General features: G+C 43.2%; 1 protein-coding gene across 2 annotated transcripts in view; it reads left to right on the plus strand.

The window, feature by feature from the left end:
* med13a (mediator complex subunit 13a) overlaps positions 1–14,189 on the plus strand; it is a 98,796-nt gene that overhangs the window by 47,546 nt on the left and 37,061 nt on the right. For both annotated transcript variants that reach the window (XM_034204094.1, XM_034204095.1), the window contains 6 exons: positions 5,896–6,096; positions 6,180–6,374; positions 6,490–6,652; positions 7,658–7,768; positions 8,902–9,645; positions 11,971–12,175. In XM_034204094.1, the coding sequence (XP_034059985.1) occupies positions 5,896–6,096; positions 6,180–6,374; positions 6,490–6,652; positions 7,658–7,768; positions 8,902–9,645; positions 11,971–12,175 (1,619 nt within the window). The remainder of the gene's footprint in view (positions 1–5,895; positions 6,097–6,179; positions 6,375–6,489; positions 6,653–7,657; positions 7,769–8,901; positions 9,646–11,970; positions 12,176–14,189) is intronic.

Genomic DNA, 14,189 nt, shown 5'->3' on the forward strand with positions numbered 1-14,189 from the left:
CTACACTAAATTAGAAGGTTGTTGTTGTTGTTCTATTATACATTTAGATAACGGACAGGTTAATAAAACGTTCAAATCAATACGTATATAACAATTATTGGAGGGCCTCTTGCCTATCAGTGAGGAAAATAATGTGATGGGTGATTATAATGAGACATGATGGCCTGTTGACTTCAACAATAAGCCTATAAAGTGTAGGCTTTAGCTAATGTTAGGATTTAGACTAAATGTGTAGTTTTACTATGGCGAAAAAGTATATTTCATATGTCCACTGAGCTTCTACTTTGTGGGGGAGTGCCTTCTGGCGCTCAGACTATCTTACGAGTGCACCATAAAGCTTGCTCTTTTTAATCCTTTCTAAGACTGCCTTGGTTCCTCATTCCAAAACAAATAGCTGCGATCAGCTGACAGAATCCAGAAGAAGCCGTCTGACGTTGGCATGATTTTTCTGCTTTGCAATTTCATTTAAAATGTAAGGTCAGCTGAGGATGATCTTTCACATACTGCAGCTTAGTAGAAATACATTTGGTGATGAATGACCTCATGTTTATTTATGTTTTATTTATTTATTTTGAACAATAAAAACTAGCATTCTCATCAATTCACGATCAGTGTAGAACGGCTCACCTGAAATGATAAATTGGGAAGAATTTTCACAGCGGTCTGAGTTTATAATGTTAAACTTTTAATAGAATAATGACTAAAGAATAATGCAGTATGTCTCAGGGTTTTTTTTTTTCAAGTCATGAAGTTGTCATTTTAATATTTAAAAATGAAGAGTTGAGGTGGATACATCCCTGCTTTAAAGAGTATACACGAAATGTGCAATGACAAGACAATGAAACAGAATATCTATCGCTAATCAAATATTGGAAGGTAATGTTCTTACTGTAGTGGCGGTTCTGCAACTACTTAATTTTTTGGAAACCAAATGAACCAACAAAAAAAAAAAAACTGCTTGCAAAGAATCTAAGAAATAGCACCTGCTTAAACACGTTAATCTTCAAGAATGAAACTCAAAAATAACAACAGGCTGTTGAGCACTGCACCCAGTGTATTTTCCAAAGAGATAATGTTGAGTACACTCGAACAGATAAGGGAATTATGCTTTCAGAAGCTTTTCTTTGAGAATATTATCTGGCAAACGCAATGCTTAGTGCAAGTGTAGTGTTTTTTTATTTTATGAAATATATTAGCAAACATAATGCATATCTTCTGTCAGGCTGTCTTTCATTGCAGATTGGCTTGCAGCCAGTTCAAAAAAAGAAAAGCCCATGTAGTCACGTTAAATTATAGTGTATAGTAGCTATAAACCGTGTGGCTCTAATGATATTCCATCATTGGCTCTAAATTCATTACCCCACCCTAAGCCAAACGCTTTGTAATCCCAAAACCATTATTTGCTTGCATTTCCAAACACACAGAGACATTTTAATGTAATGACTATGATATACTTTTACTTTGTGAAAGGAGAAATCCTTTCTCTGAGTTTTCTGAATAACACTATAAGAATAAAATGAGAGTATTACACACTCATCCTGCTTGCAATTGAAACAGATCAGTTATGAATATCTGCATCAAGCATTATTCTGCTTAACTTTGCTGATATAAACATCACTTTCACATAACTGACCCCCTGATTTAAAACAACATGCCATAGAGCTCCAGCGAACACTTAATTATTATCGATTCATTTGCTGATGATTTCTTTGATTAATTGTTTCAGAGTTTGGTATTACATTTTAGGAAATTCTGTCGAAGGTCCGTCCCAGTTTGTCAAAGTTCATTGTGATCTCTTTAAATATCTTGTTTCGTCATTCCAAAACCAAAAGATATCCATTTTAAAATATATTTATTTGACAATAAACTAATTGTTGAGTCCACTAATGTTTGCAGCTTTAATGCATTTTTAACCCAAGTGGTTCCAAATAAAAAAGCGGTGCCCTCAAAACTGGGAAAGAAAGCACTTTGGATTGGAGTTTGAAGTCAGACAATGATTACCTAATTCACCAATTCAAAAAAGAAATCCAATGACCCATGAGGAAATGTTCTTTTTCTGCTCACCTGCAGTTGGATAGAAGTTATTGAGCCCTCCCCTCTCTGTACGCCCCCTCCAGAGTAATAACAGTGATCTCTTCCTCCACTCACCACAGTCATTTGTGCACAAACCCCCCCCCCCACCCTCCTTTACTGTGTGGAGAGCTCTCCTGACAGTAGTTAAAGACTAGTGCCTTGGATAAAAATTAAAAGGTTATTGGGACTTACGGGTTGCTATAGGGATGTTGATGGGGTTTCATAGTCATTAAGGATGATCATATTGCTCCCTAGCCACCAGCTACTACATAATTGCCTATGACTCATTTTATTGGTCAATAAATGCCGGTCATTGTGGCTTTTAAAAATGTCTTGTCAAGGAACTCCACAGACACACACCTCCTCTTGGTCCATTAAGAAATAACCTGGCTTCAGTTGAATTGCTCGAATATTATTTGTTCTTCATTATCTTATAATTCAACCAGAACAATTATATTAATTTAGCCGCCTTTAAAGGTGGGGTAGGTCATTTTGGAGAAACCAGCTCGAGTGCGCTAGATTTTGAAAATCCACAGCCGGAAAAAATCTGCCACTTCCTTACAGAGCCCCTCCTCCAACACACACGAACGCGCACATGACCAATGAGGGCACAGGATAAGTTTGTGCACAGATGGAAGGCTGACAGGCAGGTAGGCCATCCAGTTATTTTAGCCGGGCCGGCTCAGATGATTGGTCGTGCTCTTTACAGTACCACGGCTTCCACAGATGACATTTTTTTATGGATTTGTTGTCAAAGCACTGAAGATATTCATTGCTATCGGGATGTTAAGAGCATTCCATGGAATATAACAAAAAGTGTATCTCGAGCCGGTTTCTCAAACTTACCTACCCCACCTTTAAGCTTACTTGTACTGGGGTTAGGTCAAATATATGCATGTCATCCCCTCCATCTCCCTTTTCAACGGGCCAAAGAATAACCAAACAAATATATATTCATATATGAATTCTCATAAGAGACACACTTGAAACACTCCATAAGATAACTTCACCCCATGTTGAGAATTGTGTGTGTGTGTGTGTGTGTGTGTGTGTGTGTGTGTGTGTGTGTGTGTGTGTGTGTGTGTGTGTGTGTGTGTGTGTGTGTGTGTGTGTGTGTGGTGTGTGTGTGTGTGTGTGTGTGTGTGTGTGTGTGTGTGTGTGTGGTGTGTGTGTGTGTGTGTGTGTGGGTGTGTGTTGTGTGTGTGTGTGTGTGTGTGTGTGTGTGTGTGTGTGTGTGTGTGTGTGTGTGTGTGTGTGTGTGTGTGTGTGTGTGTGTGTGTGTGTGTGTGTGTGTGTGTGTGTGTGTGTGTGTGTGTGTGTGTGTGTGTGTGTGTGTGTGTGTGTGTGTGTGTGTGTGTGTGTGTGTGTGTTCACCCGCCGCAGTGAATCTCCTCCTGGCTAACCAAGCATAGCGCCTAGGGAGGGCTGATCCCACCCCCCACCTCTCTTCATCCATTCATCTCCTCCTCCCCCTCACCTCTGCCAAGCTTGGTTTACTGCGCGGCAGAGTGCTCTGGCAGGCAGACCTCTCCAGGATGTGACCTCATAAAAGGGCGCAGAGTAAATGTAATGAACTCTCAGCCCATTACACTGATCTGAGCACATTTGACATGTCTTCAGGGAGCAGGAGATAGGCCCGCAGTCAGAGAGAGCGAGAGGGCGGCGGAGGGGATGGAGAGGAGGGCGTGGAGGGGTGGTGATGGGGAAAACGGTAAACCATTTCCATAATTGTGCTGAATTTGATCTCTCTTCTACAACTGGCCTCAGGTCTTAGGTGTGTGTGTGTGTGTGTGTGAAGAAATGCAGCAATGAAAGGGAATAGGAGTTGGATTTAATTAAGGTTAATAGGATGGACCATAACTGGATGTTGTTATGTACCGCTACACAACCTTTCGTTCTTCCCTCTGCGGGGTAGCTTTAGCTGACGTAGTGTGTTCTATAGGTGAAGTTTTTCTGAGGGGCATCCAGGAGACATTGTGATTAGACAACATGTTTAATGCTTTAGCTTATTCTAATTTTTAAATGTTCCTGGGTTGTCTCTGTAGTACTAAACTTTGCCAAATAATGTTTCACAGTGCTCTTTCTCCACTACTTCATTTCACCAGACAGTCACTCTCGTAAAATACCAAGAAGTGTTCAATGTTTAGATCTTTCTATCAAGTTGGGTTTTATACAAAAGCAAACAGTCTAAGAGCGTACAAGTCCACCAGGAGAGCAGCTGGTGTGTCTGTTTACAGTGTAGAAGTCATTCAATAATATTTGTATTATAATTTTATTTCATGCTGCACATAGTGCGAGTCATTTCATCACAACACCAGTACATAGTTAAGAGTAGTTGGAGGTTTGCTGCCTCCAACAGCTCCTTCTGTTTCCATTACCCCCTTGCAAAAATTAAAACAGAGATGCTTGGAAATGATTATTTATTGCAGATGCACAAAATAGAACTCTCACATGGTAAACAGAAAACATTGAGGCTGTATTGCTAGCTTCTTCTTATTGTGCTGGACACTGATAGAGGGGTGTTTACAACATTTACATATCTTGAATGTATCAGTTATAATGCTGGCCGTACATAGCATCAAAAATGTGGTTTGATTTCCTGAAAGTCTTAAGGAATATAGATCTGCCTCTTGCGACTCTTTTCTTGCCGTTGTCTCCGCCATTTGCCCATCCTGGAAGCTGTTCCTTGGTCCAGCTGCAGGATCAATACCTGGGGACAGAGGCCATCCAGTGTAGTAATGACCAATGGAAAGGCAGCGCAGAGAGGGACGTTAACTAATGCTCTCTCAGCCACACAGCCTGTCTGTTGGTAGAACCATTCATACACCTTTACTCATTCAACTGTATGATGCAGAGAAAGAGAATGTCTGCATAACAAGCAGAGCTGCTGTGTGTGTGTCTTCATATGATCTCTCAAGTTGATATATGGTTTCTGTGCTCATATGTATGCATTATGCATGCTTGTATCTGCATTCTGTGATGGATGTAGGTCTGTTCTATAAGCAGACTGATGAGCTCGCTGTGTGGCTCTCGTATGTCTGTGCAGTCAAGTGTGTTTGCCGAGGAGGGGCCCTTTTTATAAGCCCCTGTTTATGGGCTCTGAGAGGCCACCGCTTGCCAATAATTGGCGTCTGGATTGCTCTGGAAGTATTTGGCGAGTCAGCCGGGACTGGCTGGGTCCAGGGCTGCTCTGGAAAGGTCAGGGCTGAATCTGCCCGAGATGGCAGAGTGACGGAGAAAGAAACGCACACTGGAGGAAAAGAAGAAGGGAAGGATGATCAAGAAAATGATTAGATAGTTGCAAGTGTAAAAATGGGATGACAACATTTATAAATTAGAAAGGCAATGAGGGATGGTATGATTTCAAGACCAGAATGTATGGAAAGGGCAAAAAGAATGATTAATGATAGAAAGGAATTAGGGACAAGATAAAAGGAGGATAGAAGATAAAAAGGAACAGAGGGAGATGAAGAAGGAAATGTTAGTATAAGAGGAGACAAAAGCTAAACATAACCTCCTTTGCTGGGGCAATGGGAAAATAGACTTACAGGAGTTAAAGGATACAAGGTGAAGGAAAGCAGATGGATGGTAGATGTGTCGGGTACATTTTATTTATATAGCCTGAGAGCCAATCTATTAGCAAACCCTTATATCCATATAGCTAATTTGTCTCAAGAGGCTTTATATCTGTACAGCATTCAACACTCTGTGACCCTCAATCGGGTAAGGAAAATGTCTCTTCTTGTGAGGCAGTGTGGAAGATGTCCTCACGCTGACTAACATTGTCTTTCTTCTCCTTCCCACCCCTTTCTTTCTGACTAGTTATCCTGAGTCCTTTCGGCCTGAACGGGACCCTGACGGGCCAGTCGTTCAAGATGTCAGACCCGCCCACCCAGAAGCTGATCGAGGAGTGGAACCAGTTCTATCCCATCAGCCCCAGCGCCAAGGGGGGGTCGTCGTCGGATAAGGCGGAGGACATGGACTGGGAGGATGACTCTCTGGCCTCCGTAGAGGTCCTCGTAGGTCAGTTGTGAGGATACTGTGACGTGTTTTAAATGTCGATGTCACTGCTCTGGTTGCTGAACACCCTGCCTTTCTGTGCGCAGGTGGTGTGCGAATGGTTTACCCAGCATGCTTAGTGCTGGTTCCCCAGTCAGACATCCCTGTTGTGGCCCCTGTGGGGTCCTCCCACTGCACTGCCGTCTACCCGGGTGGCCACCAGGTGCCTGCTTCCCAGCGAGAGCCCGCCATGTCTTTGGTGACCCTTACCCCTCCCACATCGCCTGAGGAGGCTCAGACAGGTTGGGCAATAAACGCAGTGTACATTTTTAAAACCTCAGTTAGGTTTTAGGATGACGATTGCTTTTACATTATTTTTTGGTTACATCTGTTTAACCTTGCTCGTTCCCTCCCCAGTGGACTCTCACTCGGCCCAGAAGTGGGTTAAGATGCCTTCAACATCTGATGCGTTCAGCGTGGACAAAACAAGTCACCACGGAGGAAAGATTCCACGCCGGTTATCCACCCAGGTGGTGGAGCGCGTCTGGCAAGAGTGCAATATCAACCGAGCCCAGAACAAGTACGTCTCGTTTTGTCTCTTGGAAGTAGCAAGGATTGATAAGCAATTCTATAAAGAGAAATCTAACCTAAAAACTCAGACTGCTTTAACAGAGAACAGTTGTTTTTGTACCTCATGTTTGTTTACAGACCATAAACACATGTAGCTATTGTTAACAATCCATTTTTGTGCAGAGATGAAGGCATTGTCCAATGGTCCAATCATTTTTGCCAAAAAGTTTAATATTTAACTGCTCATTTAGCAAGAAATAGTCCGTGACAGTACTTTTTTTTTCTCACAAGTGCTTAGTGTAACAAGCTGAGCAAAGAAGAGTGAAGTCATGCACGCTGTTTAAGCACACTTGAAAAGTTTGAAACAATACAATTAAAGCAATGCCTGGTTAATTTTTCTAAATGCACTTTAAATTAGAGGTTTTCTGCCTTGGCGTGGAGCAGGTCAAACTTCTTTCACTGACCCTTGTGCCTGATGAAAAGGTTGATATGCATTTCCATGACCTGCTGACTGCACATCTGTAGTTTACACACTACACTGACACAGTTTTCCATAATGTTTTATTAATCATACTTACACTATACAAAAATACCAGAAAAATAGAGTAAAAACAATAAACACTTATAATTAATGCAAGGGCTAGTTTGCCTGCTGTATTATTCACCATCAGTGAATCTGACACATTGGGAGCAGCCCGGGCTCTGTTGCCCCTTGACCAAGGACAGAGTGTCAGCCAGAGTTAGCTGTTAGCTTGTCAGCCAAATTATTTTCGCTCCAAGCAGAGCGATGACATCAGCCTCGGTACAAAGCTCTCACCATTCCACACTGTGTACTGCAGGCTGTGCACTTTTTTAGGATTTTAAGTCACAATTTAAAGATTTGTGTTTAAAAAGAAAAGGATGGGTCTGTTCACAATAAAATCACTACACGAGAAAGAGCTGAGTTTCCCACAAAAAATGTACCATTAGCAGAATTGTGTTATAGATATTTTATGTATATTTTCTTCCTCCCAAGGCGGAAGTTCTCAGCCGCAACCAACGGTACCTGTGACGAAGAGCTGAGTGAGAAAGCGGCAGCCTGGGATTTTGTGGAGCATTCACAGAGGTCGTACTGCAGCTGTTCCAGGTTAGTGCTCAGTCTTCAGCTTAACATCTCTCTCAACCGACCACAGTTGAAAGCAGCTGCTTTATTCACATGTGTACATGCGCGTGCCATCCTCTGAAGACTGCAGGTCCCATCAGTAGACGATGGCTAATGAGCAAGTACTATCTAAGCTGACCTTTGTGTGTTTTGATTGGTTGATACCTTGCTTGTCAGCGTGGGCACACTTCCATCGGGGAATCCGTTACACTCGGCTTTTCTCCCACCTAGAGAGAGGAGAGTCGGCTTGGGCGGCAGACAAGGGCAGAGAGGATTGGCCCAGTCAGCTGGGGCATGTTCATTTGTTGGAAGCCACCCAGCACCTTGCCAACACAGATATGGGAAGCTCTGTGCGTTGCCAGGTTTAATGGCCATTAGCCTTGATCTGTAGATGGAAGCCTTCCGTGTGTCTGCTTATCTCCACATCTTAATTGTAAGCACACACCAGTGCACTGACCATCAGCGAGACCCAGCTTCTCCTTTTAACACTCAGATGTTTGACCGCAGCAGTAGGCTGAGTGGTGACCCAGCGGTAGAGACAGCGATATTAGAAGGTTATCTGTTGGCAGGTTAGTGTGTCTTGGAGCAGGTTGTCCACATCCATGGGCCTACAGTCAGATACCAGCCCTATTTCCTCTCATCATCCAAAGGCAGTAGCTGATGTCGTTTTTTTTTTAATGGACTATTTATCAACATCTGATACGTCTGTCGTTTTGAACACTGACTGAGGTGAGACTGCTCTATGTGAGTGACTCAGCGCTGCTGTAGCAGACTGTCCTACCTGCTTGCCCATTTTTGTTGGATCAATAAACAAATCTGTAATTAGAGAGTCTCGTAAACATTTGATAACTTATATTTTTATTTCCCAAACTATAATCTCCTGCTGAAGTGGCGCTGCAGCACTACTGCGTGTTTAAGCCACATCCATCAGAATTCAGTCTGAGGCAAAGACACAAACTACTTTTATTCAATTTCTCATTATATTTGGCTTTTAACGCACTTTATACTATATTCCTTTGTCATGCATTATCTGATGAGCTGATGATACTGTCAGCATGATTTTTTTTTTCCCTTCCTTCTTTATGTTTTCTAAAATAAAAATGTCTTCTCCCCTGCAGATACAAATCAATGAAGCAGCGAACAGGCAGTACCCCAGGCCAAACACCTACATCGGGCCAGCCCTCCCAGACTCCAACCAAGCACAAAGCTGGGGGGGAGAAGCCAGAGAAAGGTGACAAGCAGCAGAAAAGACCCCAGACGCCCTTCCATCATCGCAGCATGACCATGGACGACGCTTCCATGGAGGCTGAGGCCACCGCCGGTCAGAGGATAGCCATGAGAGGCCAGGACGGAGGGAGATTCAATAGTATGCGCTCTACGGATGTGTCTGGCATCCAAAAAAACACCCAGCTCCATTGTGGGGGGGTCAACGTAGGGCAGTCAGAACAGTCCAACTCCCCGCAACCCCCACCTCTTAGCCCCCACCCCTGCGAGGAATCAGGGGAGGGCATGAAGAACCCTTCAACCCCCAACAGCCAACACTTTTACCAGCCTCCGTCGGAACCCTGCCTCGGCGGGGGGAAGGGCGGCGGCGGCGGCGAGGATCCCGGAGGGCCCGAGGGTCTAAATCAGCACTTCCACTCCCATCACCCCCACCACGGAGCCTCGAACTACTCCGACCCCCCTGAGCCCGCCATGTATTTGGGCGCAGGGGTCGACCCGGAGGAGGACAGCTCCCTCGCACCGTGGAGGCTATTCAACCTCCCCCGAACGAAAGAAGCCGAGCTGCCCATGCCACTACTGCCCTGGGACAAGCTGAGGGAGGAGGCCGCGGCACAGGAAAACCTGGTGTCAGTCACAGAGTGAGTGACACCTGCCAATCATTAAATGATGTTCATCGCCATCTGTCACACACAGGGCAGTTAGGTAGTGTTCATGTTAGCAGCAATTATCCTGCACTTTATCCTGCCTTTTGGTATTATCTTAGTAAAAAGAAGCCCTAAGGATTTTATAGTTTAATAAATGGAAAACTTTATTCTTGTCAAGATTTGTATTTTTTTAGATTAACAACACAGGATGAATAATTAAAAATACTGTTTTTTACTAGTCCTCACAACTTCTCATTAGTGATGAGCACCGAGTGCCAGTTGTAAACAATAGGCCTGTTATAAGAGTCAATCCACTGCAGCCAACATGGACGAATAGTCAACCAACCAAACCCACCTGAACCAGTGTCAATGGCGCTAGCAGAGAAATAAAAAGTTGAATGTGATTAAGTTAAAGGTTTAAATGTAAGACAAATCAGAAACAGTATTCCATGCTAACATCATCACAGTTGGCTCTTATCAACTTATGTGTTGTTGTCTCGTCGAAGTCAGTAATTATAAGGGTTGAGGATGAGCATATTTCCTCATCGTTATTGTCAACAAAATGTGTGCTTCTCTTGGGCATCCGAACCCTATATTTCTAACCTTTTCCACTGTTGCATAGTGCTGCTTTAAAGCAGTTTAAACAGTCCAGAACATTTGTTTTGAAAGAGCAAAACCCTCCTCAGTGGCCCTCCCTCATCCCTCAGCTTCAGAACGTGCAGTATAGCGCTTAGCCGCGTACAGCATGTTAATCTCCTGCTATGTGCCCTTTTGACATCATACATCACCAATGTGCAGGGCCAGCACTACTCATCCATTCCTATACACACACACACACACACACACACACACACACACACACACACACACACACACACACACACACACACACACACACACACTGGAGCTCGGAGAGAGGAAGAGTTATAGTAGGGTTGGATTAAGATATTCCTCTACTTTTGTAATAAAGTTGAAAATGTAAGAAATACTGCCTGCTGGCTATCGGTTTGGCAGCCTAGAGAGAGACTTGCACCAAAAAGAAGCTGCTAGCCAGGCGGAGGATCACAGATGGACAGAGCGGGGGGGGCTTCTACAACAGTGTGAAGCAGGCCGTCGGGTGGACATTGTGGGAATTATTGGCGGGGTTATGCAATCCCAAGGGGCCAGCGCTCAGAATGGCTATTCTAGTGAGCCGTAATCCCCCCGGCCACAGCTCTGAATGGCGGCTAATCTCTGGCCCTGGCCACTGCACACCATCACCTCACATCAGAGCCGGACAGGCATGACGAGAGGACGGAGGTGCAGAGAAACATAGCCGGCAGTGAAGGGGAGGGATAACACTTGGGTCAGTCCCTCTTCTCCTGCCCAGCAGCCAGTAGTTTTCTTCTGCTCCCTCCTGTTACGTCAGAGCCACATTTTGATAGTCACAGTAACAAGTGATAAATGTGTCTGTAAGTGTGTGAACTGTCAGTGTCACCACGTCTCCATAAATCTGCTAGAAATGTAATTGTCAGACAACAAACACGATGCATTCAGTTATTTTTGCCTGACAGCTGTCAGAGCTGTTTGCAATCGCTGCCATTTCTGTTTCTGGAGATCAACACGGTGGCAGCTTCCACATATGATATCCGGCAGCATGAGGCCAACACAGAGCAGTTGAGGAAATGTTCCTGCTGTCCAAATTCAAAATATAGATTCATTTTGAAGTAGTTTGTTTGACCTACATTCTTTCCTTCTCTCCAATAAATATTTTTACATCATATCACAGAAGAAGTGGAGGCATTATTTAAAATTGCACATGTTGGCCTGTTACACTTTGTATTTATTTATACAAAACTAGTTATGAATCAGTATGTATTTAGGAGGATGAACATGTGTGTATTGTATTATCTTAACTCTCATTTCTGCTACGTTTTCATGCGATAACAGCATGGGGATTACCTCTCAATCTAATATGGTTGAAGATATTTCTCCCTTTTTCCCTTAGTATGCTGAATAAGTAACTAAGAGGGTCACTAAGGTTGCTGAATCTAGCGATAAAGTTGGCGGAACTGTGTGATGCCGGGACAATAAACCTGACCATGGATACATTTGAAAATTTGACTGGCAAAACATTGGAGACATGAGACTGATCTGACCACCATGGCTGATCTGCTGACAACTGGATAGTTTCAAATGGGGCTTATTAATCGAGAATCTCTTAATGAAATGGTCTGCAAATAAAATATAGCTCTAACGTTTACATTATGTGGTATCTGTTTCCTGTGAGTTGTTAAACTCTCTGATAATCATCCTTAAAATCTGTTTCCATCTTCCCAGGGTGATGTCTACGACCAAATGGCCGCTGAAGGTGTCTGAAGAACGCCTTCAGATGTACCGAGCCAGGAGGAACCAGTACCTATCGGCTGCCATCACAGACCACGAGCCAGATGTTGACCCCTACGCCTTCGAGGAAGAAGATGTCAAGTTCACGTTCTCTCACAAGAAGGATAAGACAGGCGGGGAGCCAGGAAAGAAACATAAGGTACGTCAAACCAAGAGGAGGAGAGTTTCTGAGCTGGCAGTATTTAATGGATGAATTGTTCCTGGCTGTTAAAATGGTCCCTTTTGCTTATTGTTGCTCTGGGCAAGGGCATCAGATAGGGGCAGGGTCAAATGTAATGCCATGCTACAACTACTATAATTTCCCCCTGCATGTGTGTATTATCACCTAACAATGTACATTAAACATAGTTTTTGCATTATTTCCCTCACAACAATCTGCTGTTCCTTTCTATATTGGCAAATATTTACTTCTCAAATATTGAGCTGAATCTCCAACAGCATATGCTTTACAGCAATATTTACACATTTGTTTAACAGAGCCTTTATTTCACTCAGTTTTGGATGCACCCACATAAGATAAGAATTATTTATTTATTTTTCATGCTATTCTCTGAAAGTGTTTTTTTGGTGACGAACTTTCACTTAGCTCTGCAACTTTATTACAATTTAGGATAAACATGTCATACTCACAAGAGACTTATGCATCATGCTTTATTTATTACCTCGATTTAGGTGTATTACCTAGTAGTGTACTGTAGCTTGTGTTATGGTTGTATGTCTACAGCACAGGTAACACTTGGAATGCTCGGGTATTTCTGTCATAAACGTCGACTTTTCAATTTAACATCCTGCCATTTCTTTATTGTGACTAGTTGACCTGAAAAACTGACATAAATAACTGACAACTCCACTCTGCCTAGAAATAAGCCACGCACATTTCCACGTTCACTTCTTTCAATTCAGTTTGCAGTAACTTCCTATTGGATGTTATGCAAAAGAAGGCTGTGGTGGGAAGCGTTCCTAAAAGGCAGCATGGAGCCACTTCATTCATACCTGCATCTCTTTCCTGGGGTAAAGAAAAAGGACAAGAGGGCTGATTTCTAAGATCAGGGAGCATTCAAGGTAGAAAATAGGCCATCAGCATCCTCTGTGATACTCCACTAAAAATAACAATACAAGCGCTTTCTGCATACATCCGCTTTCACTGCACAAGTCTAACTGAACAGGAAGCTATCCCTGGATGTCTATTGTTAGTCGAGCCCAGAGGAACACCACATAGTTAGCCTGTCCAATTTCCTTTAAGTTGTTATGCTTTTCCTATTTGATCTGCCTGCTTCCTCCTGTATTCCTGTGCTCTGCCTCTGGGGCTGTTGGCTCGGGCTCCAGACGGGGGCCACCTGTTGGCTGTAATCGCCCCCAGCTTCGAAAGGGAGATTCAGGGTGTGTGTTCATTCTTTGGCTGCAGCAAGCCTCACAAAGCCTGGAGTCTAACCACGGCAACAAACCTGGCTCACTGAACCATTAAGTTTAAAAAGCGCTCTCAAATATGTAGCTTCTCTTCTGTGCAGGAATGTCAGGGTGAAGGCAGCTCTCAGTGGAGCGGGAGTCCCTGAAGAGCAGTCTGTGCAGTGGAGCCCTCACACTGTCAGCTTTTAAGTGGTGTGTGTGTATACGCCAAATGTGTGTGTGCGTGTTCCTCTCCAATTTCTTTACTTTAGGTTGATAAAACTATATTTTTAGGGCCCTTTAACTTTCTTTCTTTCTTTCTTGCTGAAATATACATAACCTCCTACCTTCCTCAATTTAGTCTGTCAAGGTAAAAGTTCGAGATTCCATCAGAGGTTTATTTTCCGATAGAATATATTATTGATTCTTTCGGTAACAATAACATATTTGCTTATATGACAAATTCTGCCACCTGGATCGATATGAGATGGTTAACTAACACCCATGTGTTTGATTAATCATCTCAATGTGCATTTATATCCACTCACAAAAAGGAGCTAAATATGATGTAAATATACACTTTATTACCAACGCTTTCCAAACACAAGAAAAAAAGGTCTTATTTTTGATCGCATCTTAATTATTGAATGAAACTAAATCTCCTGTGATTCACTGAAAAAAGGCCACTTGGACTGCATGATGATATGTATCCGTGTTTCCACTTTGCATCAACAGGGATGCAAACTTGTCACCTTTCGGCAAAATTC

This window comes from Gymnodraco acuticeps, unplaced genomic scaffold (assembly GCF_902827175.1).
Source record: "Gymnodraco acuticeps unplaced genomic scaffold, fGymAcu1.1, whole genome shotgun sequence".
Classification (NCBI taxonomy): domain Eukaryota; kingdom Metazoa; phylum Chordata; class Actinopteri; order Perciformes; family Bathydraconidae; genus Gymnodraco; species Gymnodraco acuticeps.